Source organism: Pogoniulus pusillus, chromosome 7 (genome assembly GCF_015220805.1).
Source record: "Pogoniulus pusillus isolate bPogPus1 chromosome 7, bPogPus1.pri, whole genome shotgun sequence".
NCBI classification, from domain to species: Eukaryota; Metazoa; Chordata; class Aves; order Piciformes; family Lybiidae; genus Pogoniulus; species Pogoniulus pusillus.
The window spans coordinates 8,555,351-8,575,616 of NC_087270.1; the positions used below are offsets into that span (position 1 = coordinate 8,555,351).

At 46.2% G+C, this 20,266-nt stretch overlaps 1 protein-coding gene across 1 annotated transcript; it reads left to right on the forward strand.

Annotated features, from left to right (window-relative positions):
* Positions 1-984: 984 nt before the first annotated feature.
* On the forward strand, positions 985-20,266 carry GCM1 (glial cells missing transcription factor 1). Its single transcript, XM_064146776.1, has 6 exons — positions 985-1,054; positions 14,301-14,508; positions 16,162-16,414; positions 17,831-17,943; positions 18,800-18,928; positions 19,454-20,266. Exons 2-6 carry the CDS (start codon positions 14,407-14,409, stop codon positions 20,042-20,044), a joined length of 1,188 nt encoding a protein of 395 aa, XP_064002846.1. The 5' UTR covers positions 985-1,054; positions 14,301-14,406; the 3' UTR covers positions 20,045-20,266.

Consider the following 20,266-nt stretch of genomic DNA (forward strand, 5'->3'; position numbering starts at 1 on the left):
TAAAACAAGCATATGCTATGATGCTTATGACCTTGATTACACAAATGACCTTGGGAGCAGAGGCTTCCTGGGGAAAACAGGAGCTGTTTCCATTGAAATGATCAGAGTTCACATCTGTGCATCCTGACAGCCAGGAGTATCTCAGAGAATTTTATAGGCAGAGGGCAATGGTATGCTTTTAAGCGGGGAGTACAAAACCTGATTGAACTCAACCCAGATCTCAACTCAAATGGGTTTTTACATTAAAGCTTAAGCTGTAATGGTTCCTAACATAGTGCATCACCAGCTGCCCAGCATATAGAAGGGACTGGTAGTTGTTTAATAGCACTCAGTATTTAGTGTGCTTTATATGAGATTAAGTGGGGTGTGCAAAACCCAAACTGTCTGGGCTTGGAAGAGGACCAGGAAGGGTGATGCTAGGACAGCAGTTCCTCTCTGTTACAGGAGAAAGCATCCTTCCTGCTGTCACTCTTCAGAGTTGTGTGGCTCAGAGTGACTCACCTGTGAGCAAGCATGAAAATATCCAGAATTATGGGAGCACAGAAAGAGTGGGTTTCTATAACAGCATGGTGAGGGGGGGTGGAGGGATTTGACTATGTTCGTTAGAATAAATGATTGTCAAGGTGCTGCAAGTTTCCAGGGATCACTGATGGAGCACTGGGGTAAGGCCATTGCTGTCCCCTTCTTTTGGGCAAAGCAGGAGGCTATTTATCAAAAAGGAGGGAATGTGGTTCAGGGGAAAACAAGTGGAGGAAGCAGAAGATGTGTAAACTGACAGAAGGAAAAGCTAATGAGGAGTAAGGCTCTAGTGGGCAAGAAGGAAGGATGTCCTAGTAGTAGTTTTAGAGAAGAGGGACAAAAAGAGAGATTAGAGAATGTGATCTGAATTGTTCTCATTTTCAACAAGGGAGATTATGCACAGGTCCTAACATGACACCAGATCACTCTTCTGATCAGCTGTGTTTTCTGTCTGTCTCAACAGTAGGTGCTTGATGAACATCCAAGCCCATCTCTGCTCTCTGCAGATCAGCTGCAGCTCATGCTTGACACAGGGGTAAGTTTCCTTCAAGGACCACTCTGTGTTTACGCCTTCTTCCTTTGGCTTTATGCCAAATGGTCACATTTGTTGTCTGGGCATGGTTTGGCTTCTCGGGGTGTGAGTTTGGGCCAAATGATTACCAGGCTAGCTGGCAATTATGCTGCCTCTGTTCCTCTTCTCTATACAGAAGCCTGGTGGTGGGCTTCAATCGCGTGCATTGATGTTGCTCTTTGCTAGTACCTCCTTCTGGAGCAACCTACCTGGTAACAATTTGCTTACTGAAAGCTCTTCTGCATCTTATAACCCTTATCTCCAGCTCTGATGGCTCTTGCTGAGTAGGATCATGTGAAATATCTGTCAAGGGAGAAATAGGTTGAAGTTCTGGAGTTCAGAGCAGCAGCATCATGATACTGATGTTGAAGGAAGTCACTGTGCTGACTTTTGACATCTCTGAGTTGTTGGGGAGCACATCTCTCCTGGCACCTAGCCTCTCTCCTGGGCAATGGGAGTTCAGCAAGAGCTGACACACATCCTAGTGGAAAACTGAAATACAGTTCAGCAACTTCCTCTCAAAGTAATGATAACAAATGTGTTTGATTCTTGGACCAGGAGTGCACTCGAGCTGTGGATCCGTAGTAGCTTTGCTGGCTCCTGAGGTGCAGGTTCTTCCTGAGGGGAAGGCTGTATCTTAATCATTCATGGCATAACATGAAGAAACCAGGCCATAAGGAGATAGGAAACAAACTAAAAAGAATGCAATCTGGTGAGGAAATGCAGACTAAGAGGACACTCTGCCTTGAGTCTTGTCCTTTGAAACTGAAGATCCCAAATCAAATCCAATTGCGCCTTTAGCAATGTAAGAACTGGATGAGTGAAGGCAACATCCCATGTTTATCTGTACTTAATGAGGATGAAGTCTTTTAACTGTCCTCACTGTTCAAGGATGCCTAGTGGCAGAGCATCTGTGTTTCCAGAACTACTGCCGGTGAGAGAGCATCAAGATTCAGGGAGCTGCAGAGTAAAAGAGGAGGACACTTCATTGTTGTCCTCAGGTGTTCAGAGGACAATGTAGAGGAGGAAGAGCAGGCTCTTTTTGGAGGAGCACAGCCAAAGATCAAGAGGTACAATGAAAAGACAGAAACATACATTGCAGCAAGTAAAATCCATATTAAATGTAAGGGGGAAAATTATTCACAGTGAGAGTGGTCAAAGACTGGCACAGGTTTACCAGAGAAGCTCTGGGGTCATGATCCTTGGAAGTTCAAGTTGATTAGAGTTCAACTGATTGAGTTCAACTCAACTGATTGAGTTCAACACAACTGATTTGAGTTCAACTGATTGAGTACTGAGCAGCCTCTTGTAACTTCAAAGCTAGCCCTGCTCTGAGCTTGTTGATCTGCAGAGGGCCCCTCTAACCCAAATTATCCCATGATAATGGCAGTGCAGAGAGCAGGAGACAAGACACCTGAGATTTAGTTTACAGGGAGAAAGAAGGCACTGCAACAGCTTCACTCCTCTGAAAAAGCAGACCTTAGACTGAGCCCAAGCCAAGCATGCCTGCGCAGAGCTGCTGCAGGGGAAAGCTGGCAACACTTTGGAGCTTATGAACTTCTCTGCATAGGCAAACTCTAAGAGTGACTGAAAAAAGGAAGTAAGTGTCACCCTAAGCAAAGGGTTCTTTCTTCTCTTCCCTCTGGAGCTGATGCTTCATGGACTATCCTGCTCCAGGACTACCAATTTTCTCTCATGCATAGGCCTTCTCTTTCTAAATGTTTCAGTGGAGTGAAGTCCAAGAGGGCTAAATTACAGTTTTCATAATACCTGAATCTTGATTTTTACTGGACTGAGTATTCCATAGCTTTTGAGGCTTCTACCCTGAATCTTCCCCACTGGACACAGTATAGCTTTTACTGTTTTGTTTTCTGGAGCTCAGAAAAGATGCTATGAAGAGAATGTGGTGGTCATAGCTCATGCTTTGCACCTACCTCTGAATGTTAGCAACAAGTTCTTCACATTGGCCATTGGAGTTGGTTGCCCACAGAGGTGGTGGAATCACCATCCCTGGAGATGTTTAAAAGGAGACTGCATGATGCACTTAGTGCCATGGTTTAGTTAACTAGAAGGTGTTAGGTGATAGGTTGGACTGGATGATCTTGGAGGTCTTTTCCAACCTGGTTGATTCTGTGATTTATGTCAGGCTTCATCATTCAGACTTTCACATTTCTTACACAGTCACTTCTAAATTTCTTCTGTCTTATTAAACAACAAGTAAGCAAATAAATAACACTCAAGATTGGGCATTAGGAAAAAGGTTTTCATGGAGAGAGTGGTCAGGCACTGGAATGAGCTGCCCAGGGAGGTGGTTGAGTCACCAATGCTGGCTGTGTCTAAGGGTGGTTTGGATGTGATGCTTAGGGATGTGTTTTGAGGTGAATCTTGCAGAGGAAGGTTATAGGTTGGGCTTGGTGATCCTGAGGGTCTTTTCCCACCTGGATGTTTCTGTGTTCCTTGAACAAGCAGCCCCATATTTGCTTTGGGATGTGATGTTCTAAATTTGTAAATACCTATTACTCAGTAAATTCACCTTCACTTTCTAAGTCCTTTACTCTTCATCTTCTCTCTGTTCAGCTACCTTAACATTTTACTGAAGATTCAGTCTACACTTAACCTCTTTGCTGCTTTGATTCTTTATTCTGCACCCTGAGCCTTACAAGTGAGGAAACATCCATATGGAGTCATTTTGTCTCCCGGAGACATCACATCAAAGCTCATTTGTGCTGTAATGCATAGAAGACAAAAAGTGACAACAGCCTGGTTTGTAACAAGTGCTTCTGAACTACCCTGTTAGTACCAGAGTGCTGCATAGCTGCACCTCTCTTGTGCAAGGATTCAGTCAAGTAGAGAGCTGAGCTTTAAAAGCAAGCAAGTTGTAAAGACAGTGGAAAACAAAGCTGGAAGTGTCTGGCATACTTGGAGGTGAGGAGAGAAAATATTGCCTAGGACTTGCAGGATGTTTTTCTAATCTATTGCACTAAGGGATCAGGCTGCTATCTCCTATCAAGGGAGATAAAGGCATTTATTAAAGATACATTGGTATTCTTCATCCACACTCTGCTGGATTCAAGTTTGGAGATGCTGCCTCACCTCCCTGACAGAATGAAGGCTGCAGGGACCTGCTGTTCCTTCCATTACTGATTACACAGCATGTCAAACCATGCATGTCACCTACTCTTAAGTGGGTATGCCCTTCAAAGTCCTGCCTTTCAATGTCCTGACTGTCAATACTTGCTCTCTCCAAGCTTCGAGTGGTGTGGAAGACAATTTTGTTCTTGTCCAAGAACATTTTGTCCTCCTGTTCTGTCAGGGCCCTGCAGGGACATTACTGACTCCTTCCTGTAATTGCATACAGATGGCAAATGCAAAGAACCCCAAGAAGGCAGAGGCTGCGTCCTGCCTGGTGAAGTTTTGGCTCTGGTTTGGAGTTTTGCTTGTTTGTTTGTGATTTAGGGAAAAAAATCCCTCCCTGTTTTGTTTTGGGGGTTTGTCTCTGTTCTTGTTCTGTCCACAGCTTGGAAAAACAAGCATAGATCCTTGTGCTATAATGCTGTTAGGAGAGTAAAAGAGCATGAAGGAGGACAAAAACCCCACAATGGACCGGGCAGCAGGCAGGTTGGGTGTGGTGCGTTCTCACCCATGAGGGCAGGGATTAAAGTGACTCACTGATACATCAACGCTGAGGCATGGAAAGCTTCTCTAACGTTTCCAGCTAGAGAGATCATTTATTACAGTGAAATGACCTTAAGAAGCAGCCAGAAGCTCCCTCTGGAGACTGCTGGAGAGGCAGAATAATCTAATAGATGGGAAAGTGCACAGAATACATCTTTTCTTGGTCTCATCAATGACCTCACCATGCACAGCTCATTTTGTCTCTCTGAAAATAGTTGGCAAGTTAAGATTTCCAAATCTCTTGAGAGCAGCAGCTGAACATTATAAAGCATATCTTAGCTGTGTATGTTTACTTTCCAACATCATAATTGTTCAGGTCTTTCCCTACACAGGTGCTCACTTTTTATTTACTAAGCTCAGCACAGAGAACTTGCCCCTAAAAATTAAAAAAAGGGTCCATCCTAAGGCAAAACTGTAAGAACTTTGGGCATAAACTGCATACAGCCTGGGGCAGAAAGCAGTGTTTCACTTCTTCTGTGGGTTTAGGTGGCTTTCAAAGTGTTTTACTCCCAACTTCCACGATTTTGGAACCCTTTTTAAGTCTCATGTAGCTGTGCTAAATATAAAGGCATATCACGAGAGACAGCAGCTGGTGATACCCAGAACAGGCAGATACTGTCTGCCCCCAGAACAGCACCTTAAATCTCTTGCAAAGCTGTGCTTAGGCATTGCTGCTCCCAGTTCCTTCTTGATTCGAGGTGACATGAGGATTCCTGAAGTTATGCTGGAGCATCTGGACAGATGGGCAGAGTCCAATGGGATGGTGTTCAATAGCTCCAAGTGCCAGGTTGCTGCACTTTGGCCACAGCAACCCCATGCAGAGATGCAGGCTGGGGTCAGAGTGGCTGGAGAGCAGCCAGATAGAAAGGGATCTGGGGGTGCTGATTGATACCTGCCTGAACATGAGCCAGCAGTGTGCCCAGGTGGCCAAGAGAGCCAGTGGCATCCTGGCCTGCATCAGGAATGGTGTGGTCAGCAGGAGCAGGGAGGTCATTCTGCCCCTGGACTCTGCACTGGTTAGACCACACCTTGAGTGCTGTGTTCAGTTCTGGGCCCCCCAGTTTAAAAGGGACATTGAGATGCTTGAGCATGTCCAGAGAAGGGCGACGAGGCTGGGGAGAGGCCTTGAGCACAGCCCTACGAGGAGAGGCTGAGGGAGCTGGGATTGGTTAGCCTGGAGAAGAGGAGGCTCAGGGGAGACCTTATTGCTGTCTACAACTACCTGAGGGGTGGTTGTGGCCAGGAGGAGGTTGCTCTCTTCTCTCAGGTGGCCAGCGCCAGAACAAGAGGACACAGCCTCAGGCTGTGCCAGGGGAGATTTAGGCTTGAGGTGAGGAGAAAGTTCTTCCCTGAGAGAGTCATTGGACACTGGAATGGGCTGCCCGGGGAGGTGGTGGAGTCGCCGTCCCTGGAGCTGTTCAAGGCAGGACTGGACGTGGCACTTGGTGCCATGGTCTAGCCTTGAGCTCTGTGGTAAAGGGTTGGACTTGTTGCTCTGTGAGGTCTCTTCCAACCTTGGTGATACTGTGATACTGTGACCTGCAACACTGTGGGCCCCTCTGTGCCACCTCTGTGCAAACTGTGGATTTTCTCCTGCAAATAGGCCAGGTTTTCTGCTATCTGTAGGCTACAGCAGAGCTCTGGTTTGCAAGCTAACAAAGGGGCAGTATACAGCAAATAAAGGGAAGCAGAAAACCACAAACTGACAGCTAAGTGCCGCACAGGGTTTTAACTGGAGATATTTACTAAGCCTGATCAGCCAAGGAGAGGCTCAAAGGTGGTAGAAGTCATTCAGTCTTAGGAGTTTCCTCCATAAATTGTCAAATAGAGTGACAGAAAATGGGCCAGAACAAAGTGTAAGCTCATATTGTGCAGCCTGCACCTACGAGAAGCCCTTTTCCATCTTGTCCCATGTTACCTCACAAGGTGGGGCTGATCTTAATGGTAGATGTTTATTGCAAATGCAGCACTTCACTTGATCGTGTTTCCTAAGAAGATATTTGTTCTGCTAAGAAGATATTTGCTCTGAAAGGGATAACTCCCTCAGTATTTTCTTTGTTCCTTTTGAAGAGTTGGCTGAATGGGAGTGAAGGAGGCAGCTTTCCCTGAAGGAGTGAACCACTTAAACTTTACAGTAGTTTAATGTTTGGCTTTTTAAACACTGTTACGTGACTTACAGATGTTGTAGTTGTTGCTATCGTCATGGCTGAAAAGTCCCTTTGCACAGGGGACTCCTTTAGGCACAAACAAGTGAGTTCTATGGCTTAAAACAAAACAAAGAGGGCTTGGAGAGCTCAGCCTCCTAGCAGCAGGCTCCACCTCTGGGATGGTTACTTGCTAAAAGCCTGCTACTCCATCCCAATCACCACTTTCCACATGTCCCTCCAAAGAGTTGCAGGACAAGGTCTTAATATTACTAAGCAGCTTTGCCCCTTCTCTTGTTGTTGTTTTCCTCTTTGTTTTTGTATAAAACTCACTAGAGATAAATTTTATTTATTCAACTGCCTGGAGGGACAACACAGATCAGAAATCTTCTGTGTCTGAAATAGGCACAGTAGCAGTAAAATTAGCTCATCTTTATGTGAGGGGGAGAGTCCTTCACAGCCCAGTCTAAGGGCAGCACAGAGCCTGGGCATTGCCCTGGACTGCAGTACCAAGCCAGGCCGTGTTGCACGTGCAGTTGCCTTCTACAGTGCCAGCTTCAGATGGCTGTAACCTGCTGCAGCTTCCTCTCTGCTGAAGGAATTGAGTTGGCAGCCCATTGGAATGGGCTGCCCAGGGAGGTGGTGGAGTCACCATCCCTGGAGGTGTTCAAGCAAAGCCTGGCTGAGGCACTCAGTGCCATGGTCTGGATGACTGGCTAGGGCTGGGTGCTAGGTTGGCCTGGATGATCTTGGAGGTCTCTTCCAACCTGCTTGATTCTATGATTCTATGTGAGAAGGAATGCATAAGAGCATCTCTTGCTTCTACCTATTTACAACTCAGATACTGAAAGTATTTTACACTTTAAATGAGGATGAAGAAGGTCAGCAAAATGCAGTGGGTGAACAACAGCTGAGAATGGAAATCATCACTTTCAAAGTCAGACAAGCAAACCATAACCACAGTCAGTCTATGTGGAAAGAAAAGAGGGCTCACCTGCTGAGGAGCATGCAGCAGGAATTTGTGCCTGGCCAGGGTGCAGACAGCATGCTTCAGAGAGGGTATGGAAACTGCTGCTCGTTAGAGGCACTAGGACTCCACTGTTTTGGCTGCACTCCTGAAGATGTAATTCCTTACATGGAACTTGCCAGATCAATTTGCTGCCTTTGTCAAGGTGAATTGGAGTCTTGTGTATCCTGTGGGAGGAGTAGACAAGAACAACCTGACTTTCTGACTTTCTCATTCTGCAAGAACTTCTGCTCAGCAGCCTTGAAGTTATTCAGTGAGAGGGGTGGGAATAGTGGTGTTAAAAGCAATTTTCACTTGGATATCAACAGCAACCAGAAAGGTGTTTTGCCACAAAATTAGCCTATCCCAAATGAAACAACTAGATAAAATGCAGCTAGAAAAGAAAGATCGTTCAGAGAGCAGCAGGAACATCCCTTTGGTCTCAGTGCCTTGAAGTGAGCTGTAGTGCACCACGGATGCACTGTTTCCATAAGGTTAGTGTATAAATAACACCACATAGTCAGCAGGAGCTCCTGCAGAGCATAGAATCATAATCATAGAATCAACCAGGTTGGAAGAGACCTCCAAGATCATCCAGTCCAACCTAGCACCCAGCCCTAGCCAAGCAACTAAATCATGGCACTAAGTGCCTCATCCAGGCTTTCCTTGAACACCCCCAGGGATGGTGACTCCACCACCTCCCTGGGCAGCCCATTCCAAAGCCAATCACTCTCTCTGGCAAGAGCTTCCTCTGTGTGTGTCCCTGCAGACTTCTGCCCAATCCCTGTCTGCTGCTGCTCCTCATTCCTTATCTTCCTGCTCTTGATGGTTACACAGAGAGGAAAAAGGTGTCAAGGTCTGAGGTTCCAGGACAGTCAATAACTTGTGTTTGTTCACCTTTTGCTCTTGGTCTCTGCTTTTCCTGTCGATGCCAACAGCTGGCTCCCTAGATCCATAGGACCAGGACAGCACTACATGGTGCCTTACCTTGCTGCTGGCACAGCTACGTGCCTGGAGGCTTCAGTTCAGTAACAGCCTGTGCAGGAAAAGCTTTTGGGATTTATCTTCTTGAAAGTCAAATGAACAAGTGACCTGGAGAGAAAATGAAAGACAGACTTGTCCTTCTGTGCCGATGGGAGCAGAGGGTGTAAGGAAACCCAGTGCCACTTCTTAAGCTCCCACTGCAGTTTGTGCTGCAGCATGATAGCAGATACATAGGCAGCCAGTGGAGCATGTCATCAGATTACCAGAAAATTGCTGCACCATGTTATTAGATAGGCTGAACACTGTACTGTATTTAGTTTCAGATGCAGGGTCTATCTTCCAAGAGGGCAATGGTTTGCCAGTACCATTCTCTTTGTGTGTATGGACTCCTATAGCAAGACTGCTCCGGCAGCCATCAAACTGAGCAGAAAGGCAGGAGGGAATTTTCCGTGTCATGATGTAGTGCAAGACAGAAAATCTACAGCTAACAGAGAAATAACCTTAGCAGAGCAACCTGATAATGCAGCTGTGCAGCTTCCAATACCTCACCAACCACACTGGCCCATGCAGGCATACTCAGCTTGCAATGAGCTTCGGTTCAGATTGCATAAGTGCTTGACAAGGTAGTCAGTAAGCCATTCTTCAAACGGGACTCAGCCAAGGCAAAACAGCCAGGCTCAGAATAAAGGCCAAACCAGGCATCCTGGGCTTCTAGTTTTGCTGCCTGTTGTTCCATAAGGAAAAACAATTTGGCAAAGCAGTAGGTATTGTAGACATTATATTGTGCATTCTCCACTTAGCTGGGAGACAGACAAGTGAGAGTGGAGAAGGCAAGCAGGGCAAGGGATGTGACATGGGGAACAATGCTGCTGGCATCGCTTTTAGGAAGTTCATCTGTTTGGCCATGAGGACTTTGGCTGCAGTAGAGTCCACTGGGATTTTACAGCTCAAGGAGTTGTCTGACACCATTGGATTGTTTTGTCAGAGTTGCAGATGTTCTAATATGGATGCCTGCTGCCAGCAAAGCATGGTTTGTAAAGTGGTTACCACAGAGAGGACCAGGGAGGAGCAGGAGAAAATATGGCAGGGGTGCTGGTAGAGCAAAGCAATCCTGGGGATGCTCTCCTGCCTGTGGGGATATCTGGGACATCAGACACCAGCTCAGAAGCCTGCAGAACTCATTTGTGCACCCTGCTGCTGTGTGATATGATAACAAAGACAAGCAAAACCCAGAAGGTGGGTTTTTTTTTCAGGTTGATCTTTAGAAAGAGGTAAGGTTAGAAATGCACTAATGTGATAGATTGACATCGAATGAGGAAGGACCATGTTGGTTATAGATTTGATAAATAAAGAGGCACTAATTGCCAAGTTGTCAGTACAGGCAGGACTGCCATGCAGATGGACATGTCTGCCTGGGTTTGGCTTGTTGCCAGTTTTCATAAGGTAGAAGAGTAGATGGCCTTTACCAAGTTCTGCTGTGCTCCTGTAGGAATAGATGCTGGAGACTGCTATTGGGGCCAAGGAAACATTTCAATGCAGGCTACTCAAACAGCTTTTATTGGGTTGGATCAGATGGGGCCAATGTTCCCAAGGGGTGACAAAAAACATCTCTAGAGGCTACACCAGACTGCCAGGCTGAGGCTTCTAGCTGGGATTCCTCTCTCCTGAACACAACAGAAACAGGACTAGGAATCAGACAGATAATCAGATGTAATCTGGCACTGCCAAAACTGTGAAAGACCTGGTCTTGTGTCACCATTATAATGTCCACTGATCCCTTGGATAGCCAGCCCAGCTGGAAGAGTATTTCTGCTTTCTCAGGAGTAACGAAATCTGTGCCCTGTTTTAAGGCAAGCAACCAGAAGAGGACTCAGGTTCTCACGTGAGATGCTCCTTTCAGTTGCTGAAGCTATGGAAGAGTTCCTCTCATTCTTAAATGTGTAGCAGACCAATTACTTAAAGCTTTACAGGTCTGCCTGAAGACTTGAGTTTGTGAGATAGTCTGCAGAAAGTGGAACACAGTGTGCACCTAGGATCACAACAGCAGCTGATTATACCAGAAACAGTGGCTGTTCCAGAGTTAGGGGATGATTATCTTCCACAACTTTGTTTTAGAACTACCTACAGCTGAAGAGGGATTTGGTAGATATGATAACTCCACCTGATCCTGAAAAGGAGCAGACAATGCTGTCACAGATACCAAAAATGAGTCAGTTCCTATAACATGAACATTAGAATGCATATTGCAACAACAGAGAGGGACCAAGGAAACCCATAATCATAGTGCAATACCAAATTCCCACTCTGAAGCAGATGGATTTGAAAGGCAACCAATTTAGCAATTACTCATTCTTTAAATGACAAAAGGCAAAACCTACAGAGCTGCAAGGAGAAGACAAGCACCATGTTCAATATGCAAGTGTCAATCCATGGGAAGAGACTGTGCAGGCATGGGATGTTCATGCCAGGCAGGACAACAGCAACGTTAAATGGATTTGCACCAGATGCAAAGGCAAGAAGATAAATTGAATGTCAGATCAAGAGATGACATGAGTGAATGCACCATAAAATGTAAAATGTAAGGGAAATGAGAGGATTGTTGCACCAGTGCCAAACAGGGGTGCCGCTTTTACATCACTCCTCGATATAGCAATTCTCAGGTGTTTTTTCCAAGTCAAAATAATTCAAAGTTGGACATTTAAATGCTCACTTTTTATTTAAAATGAGCAGGAGGAGAGGAGTGAGAGGTAGAGGAGAGGGGGAGAGGGAGAGAGAGAAGGGGAGAGGGAGAAGAAGAGGGAGAGAAGTTCGCTACTCTTTCATCTTTGCTTGCCAATAGCTACGTACTTCCCTCTACTTTCATTTTTGTGTGTATTATAATGAAATTGTCTGTCTTTCATTAACCTGTAGATAATATTTAGCTGTTGCTTTATCTCCATTAATATAAAATAGAATAAGAAATATTTCATTTTATCTAACAGGAATGAAATTAAATTAATTTCTAAGCCCTCTTATGCTGAAAAGTAATTTCAAAAGCAAGGTGACTATCATTTTGAATTGTAGAACAAACTGTTACATGTTTTAAACCACACAAAACTCAGAGGTCATTTGTTTGTTAAATTCAATTCAGTTTTCCAATGCAGCTTACATTTTGTTTGTCCCAGTTCTACTATCTCCATCTTCAAGGCAGCATAATATGAGAGTGTGTGAAAACCTGATGTTTCTTCCATCTGGTTGTGTCTCTCAGCAGTGATGTTCCTTTTTCCTCTGGTCTAAGACCTCATCTGAACCTGTGATGGATTAGCTGCCCTCTAGGAACCAGCCTCATTTCAAATTCCCAAGTGCACTGGTGCTGACTATCAGGCACCCCTCTGTGGGGCTTTTTTCCATGGGGGATGCTCTACCATAGCCTTCCTTCTGCGCTCCTCCCCCAAGCCTGTGCCTAAACTCTCCCTTTAGATGTGATAATACAAGAAAATGATGGTTCTTTTATAAAAGGGTAAACTAAGGGCCTGAAGGCTGAGACACTTTGCAAGGGCCATGCATATGCAGAGCTAGAAATAACTGTAAAATAATTCATGACTGATAAAGTCTATGAAACAGCATCACAGGAAGCAGAATTTACACCTCCCATTAGCCAGTAGTCTTTAACAAATCCTTAACTGACATAAACTGCACCAGTGATCTTCATGAAACCATCGAAGCTTTCCCAGTGTCCAGAAAGAGAAAACTGGCCCCTTCATTTTCCAATTCACATTTTCTCTCCTTGCCAAAGCAAACAAACCCCAAAACCTTTTCCTGGTGTTAAGTGGCATCCTGGCCTGCATCAGGAATGGTGTGGCCAGCAGGAGCAGGGAGGTCATTCTGCCCCTGGACTCTGCACTGATTAGACCACACCTTGAGTACTGTGTTCAGTTCTGGGCCCCCCAGTTTAGGAGGGACATTGAGATGCTTGAGCATGTCCAGAGAAGGGCGACGAGGCTGGGGAGAGGCCTTGAGCACAGCCCTACGAGGAGAGGCTGAGGGAGCTGGGATTGGTTAGCCTGGAGAAGAGGAGGCTCAGGGGTGACCTTATTGCTGTCTACAACTACCTGAGGGGTGGTTGTGGCCAGGGGGAGGTTGCTCTCTTCTCTCAGGTGGCCAGCACCAGAACGAGAGGACACAGCCTCAGGCTGCGCCAGGAGAAATTTAGACTGGAGGTGAGGAGAAAGTTCTTCACTGAGAGAGTCATTGGACACTGGAATGGGCTGCCCGGGGAGGTGGTGGAGTCGCCGTCCCTGGAGCTGTTCAAGGCAGGACTGGACGTGGCACTTGGTGCCATGGTCTGGCCTTGAGCTCTGTGGTAAAGGGTTGGACTTGATGATCTGTGAGGTCTTTTCCAACCCTGATGATACTGTGATACTGTGATACTGTGATAAGCTTGGCTGGTGCTGAAATTTGGAGCAGAGCAATCCCCTGCTTTACAAGACTTTAGGCAAAAACTGTAGGGTTTAACAACCATACCTTGGTGGGGTTTTTTTTTTGCTGCAGTCTTCTGCTGAGATAGGAAAGTCCAGGTAGACCAAGCGCCTTTTCTACACTTCCCTCATGCAATTGGTAATCTCTCAGGGATGCCAAATGGCTGAGCACCGCTTCATCAGAAGTGATGTAGCAGTCGCCTCTTGTTGCTCACCTTTGTCTTGGTGCAGTGTTTGAAATATACAATGGGTAAGCAGCCACTCAAGGAGTCCTTAGCAGCTGCTAAGCTGCTCAGTCAGCCTCACCCTGGAAACCCCGAGCCAGAGTTGGAGCAGATGTTGGAAGAGCCCATGAGCAGAGTTACATGACTGTGAACTTGGTATGAGAGGAGATAGAGCAAAACAATACAGATGACAAAGGCATGACTTGCTCGCTGTTAACAATGCCTGAAACATCATAGAATCATAGAATCAACCAGGTTGGAAGAGACCTCCAAGATCATTCACTCCAACCTAGCACCCAGCCCTAGCCAGTCAACTAGACCATGGCACTAAGTGCCTCATCCAGGCTTTTCTTGAAGACCCCCAGGGACGGTGCCTCCACCACCTCCCTGGGCAGCCCATTCCAATGCCAATCACTCTCTCTGTGAAGAACTTCTTCCTAATATCCAGCCTATACTTACCCTGGCACAACTTGAGACTGTGTCCCCTTGTTCTATTGCTGGTTGCCTGGGAGAAGAGGCCACCCCCCACCTGGCTACAATGCCCCTTCAGGTAGTTGTAGACAGTAATAAGATCACCCCTGAGCCTCCTCTTCATCACAAGCTATCTCTAAGCTATATTTTCCACTGCATTGCTGGCTTGCAAAACCTTTAATGGAACAAGTTTTTCTGGCAGAAGAACACTGATTTTTATCTTTAATGAGCAGCCTCTCTATCATTCAGCTTCAGGAGACAGCTTCCTGGTGGTTAACTACTTGAGAGTGCAGGCAGCCAGTCAGCTTCACAAGCAAGCAGGAGAAAGTGTCTCACCTTGGAAAGGGATTAAAAAATGCTGGAAAGTGCAGACAATGCTGTTATGGAGCAGGAGGACTCTGCCTCCCGACGTGGAGAAATGACGAGTTGGGATATCAATGACATCAAACTCCCCCAGGTATGTGTCTGTGCCTTAGAAATCTATCCAGTTCTGACCAGTCATCTTCACTGCTAAATTTAAACACTTTCTCTGTGTGGGACAGGTTTTTACTGAAAATACAGACATTAGTGAAGTTTCCATGTGTTTTTCCTTAGAAGTATTATTCAAAGAGCTGCTGAGACACGAAAAGTAGCAATGCTGCAGGTGCATTGCCTTCCTAGTCCGTTGGTGGCTGAGGTGCAGATAGAGCTGCCAGTGCACAATCAGAGATCTCCAGGACTTGCTTTTTGCCTTGGGTAGTGGTTTATGAGAAGTGAGCACAGCACTCACAACTGTCTTGCAACTCTGGGTGCCCAACCCTGCTGCATACCTGGCTTCAGGTGAGCAGATTGGCTTTCCACACAGAGGCAACACTCCTTTCCTGAGCTCCTAGGAAAAGCTTGTTTGTGTCTGCAGAGATTTGCTGAGGTGATTTCTCCCTCTCTCAGTCCTTCTCTAGTCCTCTTATCTAAAAATTTCAACTAGACTCTCCACTAAAAGCCCACATCACTGTGCATGCCAACATCATCTCTGTCCCTCAGCTCAGTCTGTCAGCCAGATTCTTCCTGCTGTGGTCCTTAAGCCTTTCACCTCCCAGTCCCATCTTCTTACCCGATTCCGGTTTCTTCCCTGCTATGTCACTGCTGTTCACCCAAAGTCACCAAGCCTCAGGCTGCCTTCTTCCCTGTCTTCCAATCCAAGGTCACCTTCACCTGCAATTCAGCTGGGAGGCTTTCTCTACACCCTTCCCTACACTACCTGATGGTTCCTGCGGGGAGCACAGGAGTTTTTATCTTCTCACTTGATGTTCTTGCTGTTGTAATGGCTCTCTGTGGCTAGGATCAGGAATTTCAAGGGAATTCCTACTCAGGTGCAAGACCTTTTCCCTCGAAACCATCAGTAGGTATGTTAGGTGCTTCACAGCTTACTGCATTTTGCTGTGTTGACTGTGCCTACTGATCTGATGTGTGTTTGATCCTTTAATTTTTGGGGTTGTTTGGTTTTTCTTCACTGAGTTTTATTTTTTTATTCCTTATATTATATCCCTTGCCTTTTTTTTATCCCCTCTGCGTGTTGGAAGAAAAGAACTGGAACAGGATCTGAGATTTCTTTGCTTTGGACTTCAGAAAAATCACCATAGAAACCTTTCATGTCAGTTAAGCAAAAACTAACCAAAGTCCAGAACTAAAGACCTCATTCCCTAGGTGTGGACATACTCTTGGTCTGTTTCAGCATTTGCCGTTCTATGCAGCAAGCTGAACCAAAATTAAGCCAAATGATTCAGTGTGGCACTGCTTTGTAGAGCCTGAAAGGCACAGCACAGTCTCTGCCATGAAAGCTAACAGTCGTTAGTCAGCTGGTGGCTGCTGCCTGCAAGGTGCCTCACCTTTCTCTCCCTGGGAGGTGCTGCACTGAGCTGGCCCCACGGGTGAGTGAGAACGACCTTGTGGCCAGTCTTTCCTGGTTGCTTGAGGATCACAGGGAGCTATGGGGAGTTGTGTTTTTCCTACCTTCTCTCCACTGCTCCCTCTTACCACCCAGCGTCACATGCCTGGGTGCCAGTCACCCAGGCTGGAGAACACTCAGCAGAGGACCAGGTCTAAAATGTAGCATGTTTTGGTCTCTCCACAGGACGTCAGACAGATAGACTGGTTTCAAGAATGGCCAAATTCCTATGTAAAACATATCTATAGCTCAGAGGATAAAAATGCTCAGAGGCACCACAGCAGCTGGGCAATGAGAAACACCAACAACCACAACTCTCGCATCTTAAAGAAGTCCTGCCTTGGGGTGGTGGTCTGCAGCAACGACTGCTCAACCCTGGATGGGAGGAAGATCTACCTAAGACCAGCTATATGTGATAAAGCTAGGCAAAAGCAACAGCGTGAGTATGGGCAGAGATGTTCATTATGGGGCAGCACAGCATAAAGGAATTGAACTAGAGAATACCCTTTGGATTTTCCAACCTTCCTGCTGCCATTCCTTAGATTCAAATAATTTTGGAACAATGCATTCTTAATTTCTTACCCTTGGGACAGGATTTGCTTCCTTCCTTTTCTGGGGATTGCTTTGGGTTTGAGTTTTGGTTTGGTTTGGTTTTAATCTGTTTCTGATGGTTACCATTCGATTGGATTGTAGCTAGTAAGGCTACAAATAAAGCTGTGCAGTGCAGCAGCTTCTTGCTGTGATATTTCTGCTGTCTTGAGCATTGGCTTCATTACTGCATGGGCCTAAGAGTAACTCAGGAGGCAAGTCTTGCAGGAGAGTGGTTGCTTATAGGCTATGATGACTGGAAGGTTGGACTTGATGATCTATGAGGTCTCTTCCAACCTTGGTGACACTGTGATACTGTGAAGACAGGCTTTACAATCATGCTACCAGAGCAAGACAATGCAAACAGAGACCAAGCTGCATGCACATTTTTAGTAAGGGGATTAACCAAAAAATACTGATTGCTCAGTAGAGCTACCACATACTGCTTTCTGGATCTGATGAACCTTTGGGCTAAAGAAAGGTTTTGCACAAGCACTCACTGAGGTCTGAATGATAGCCCCTACAAAAATCACACAAGAACACGCATGATATTCCAAACACTAAATACAACTAAAACTGATCATGGGAAGAAATTGTAAGCTTTTAATAAAGCTATAAAAGAAATGAATCTTGACATTTGTATTTCATAATGGAACATAAGGGAGCTTTTCATTTTCTCATATTAATTTTCACCTACATCTGATGAAAGCTTTTTGCATAGTTTTTCTCACTGTAGTTTCTGAGGTCCAGTAATGGCAATCCACTACCAGCAGTGTATCACATGGGATTCATCCAGTCAGTGTTGTGTAGAAAGTATCTCTCATCATCAAAGCTGGTGAAGGGCCTGGAACACAAAGCCTATGAGGAGAGGCTGAGGGAGCTGGGGGTGTGCAGCCTGGAGAAGAGGAGGCTCAGGGCTGATCTTATTACTGTCTACAGCTACCTGAAGGGAGGTTGTAGCCAGGTGGGGGTTGGTCTCTTCTGACAGGCAACCAGCAACAGAACAAGGGGACACAGTCTCAAGTTGTGCTGGGGGAGGTATAGGCTGGATGTTAAGAGGAAGTTGTTGGCAGAGAGAGTGATTGGCATTGGAATGGGCTGCCCAGGGAGGTGGTGGAGTCACCATCACTGGAGGTGTTCAAGCAAAGCCTGGATGAGGCACTTAGAGCCGTGGTCTAGTTGACTGGCTAGGGCTGGGTGCTAGGTTGGCCTGGATGATCTTGGAGGTCTCTTCCAACCTGGTTGATTCTATGATTCTTTGCTCCAGGCAAATGCTGTCCCAATTGCAATGGACCCCTGAGGCTCCTTTCCTGCCGAGGCCACAGTGGTTACCCAGTTACCAACTTCTGGAGGCATGAAGGCCAATTTATATTTTTTCAGGTACAAAATTACCTTACATTACATAAGTTAATTTCAAAGATTGTTTTTTTTTCAAGATTAAGGATATTTTTTTGTTCCAACAAATAGTGGTTATTACATATAACAAGGTCAAATGACTGTAGGGAGAGTAACTTTCACAATGAGCGGGCAAGGTGCTAAGAAACTAACTGTGAAGTTAGTCCTCCTGAGCTAAACCTCCAACCTAAATTATCCTATGCTACTATGGGTTTACAGTGTATTTGTCACTTAGCCTCCCATGAAAATCTGTTGCTTTTGAAGCATTTTTCCTCAGGTGCATAGGAACCAATGAATCCTCAAGAAGTCAGAAGTGTGATGTTATCTCACCCTCTCCTCCTAGGCACCACACATAAGCAAGAGCAGGAAACAGTTGTACCAAAGGAACTGTCTGTGGAAAATGCCATCTGTGCACTACATGTAATCTCCACCTGGAAAACATTGTATGCCAGTGTTTAAATAACAGACACTACTCCTGGCAGCTGTAGTTCTAGTATCATGACCACTAAACTGTTTCCACCTTTCCACTTATGTACAGGTTAAATAAAATGTCCTGCTAAACAAGTCTAAAGTGTGAGCAAAATGGGGATTGCTTTGCTGCAGAGGTGCTGTAGTCAGGGTGCAGAAGATCTGGTGGCTGCAGCCACGTGAATGTGGTGAAGTGGTTCTAAGATTTCAGAGGATTTCTATCCCATCACACTTCATCTGAGATATGTTTGTTACTTGAGCTTACCTTAAATGTCTTATTGAATACAAAGCATTAGATCAGGCCACAGGTGTGGTTTTGCTCTCTTGAGATTAATAACCAGGCTGTTTCGTAAGTCATAATTGCTTTCTAAAGTCCAAAGGAGCTCATGACCATCCACGTCCAGAAACAAAACTAGAAGCAGAAGCTAGAAGATCAATCCAAAAAGCACAAATAGCTTCTTCTCCATCTTCTTCGAGACACGAAAGCATCCAGGAGACTGAGGTAACTCTTACTATCAGTCAGTGAAATTGTGGGGCAGATGATCCATGGTTCAAGGCATGGTGGAGGCTATCTGAGCTTTAGGTGTGGGTGGGAGGAGTTTTGTAACATCCCCTGCATTCTCCTGCCCCGTGATAATATTGTTGTAGTGAAAAGATAACTTCAAAGCAATCAGTTTAAAAAGAGTCATACCTAACTTTTCCAATCTCCATAGGTACAAAGAGGTCATAATCCGTGGTGTGGAATGCATTAGCATAACTTCATTTGCAGGTGCTTCTTCGGTGTCTGCTGGCAGGGGACCTCGAGGTCTGTGAATGCAAGGTCCAACAATTCTTTCAGAGGCTTTGGGCAAAAACTGGTGAAAACAAAGCCAGAAGTATGACCTGGGAGCCCTGCTTGATTTGCCCCTCGTCACTACCTTACCAGGAGGCTCTGCTATGATGCCTGATTTGCTGCCTGTGTTAACTGGATGTGTTTATGCTGTTTCTATTTCACACCTGTGACTGAACCTCACCTTGCTTTCTCAAGCCCCTGACAGGTGCAATGCTGACGCGGGAGGCTTTGCCCTGGTTGCTCTCCAAGCCAGACCCTCGCATGCTGCCTGCTGACTTGGAGAGATGCTTGAGCAAAAGTTCACAAGCGCCAACGCTGGGAAACTGCTCTGAGCAGCCACCATACCCAAGGGTGGCTGGGGAGGATGACTGCTCCAGAGAGGTGCCAGCCTGGAGCAGGAGCCCTGCCCTCGGGAGGATCCCCAGCACCGGGAGCTCTTGGGGCAGCTCTGCCATTGCCACTCCCTGCACAGCCCCTTCCTCCCAGCACTGCAGCCAGCACATCATGCCCGCAGCAAAGGGTGGCCGTGGCCCCCTCAAGCCTAACGCTGGCCCTCTGGGAGCTGAGCCCCGTGAGAAGAAGTCCCCACTGGCCTGCAGTGGAAGCTGCCTCCCTCTGCCACCATATCCTGCCCGTCAGGGAGGCCTTTGCCCTGGAGTGAATGGGGCACAAGCCCAGCACCAGGAAGCCATGGGGACAGGGCTGAGGGAGGGCACTGTGCAGGTCTCACCTGCTGCAGTGATGACATGTTTTTTAGCCTGGACCCATTACGGTGACCAGGTTTAAGTGTCCTCTTTCCCCTTCCCTCTGGCAATAAGCCTAACTCTCTGCCAGCGTTGAAACACAGCTGTGAAAGCGCTGCCACACCTCTTGCATCTTTAGCTCCTCTTGCCGGACTCACCAGAGGCTTTCACACCTGAAAGCCTGTCTTTGTGCTTTTGGAGGTTTATACTGGTGTATGTCCCCCCACTATTTAATTGATCTAATAAAAGATACCAGCTCCTCTTA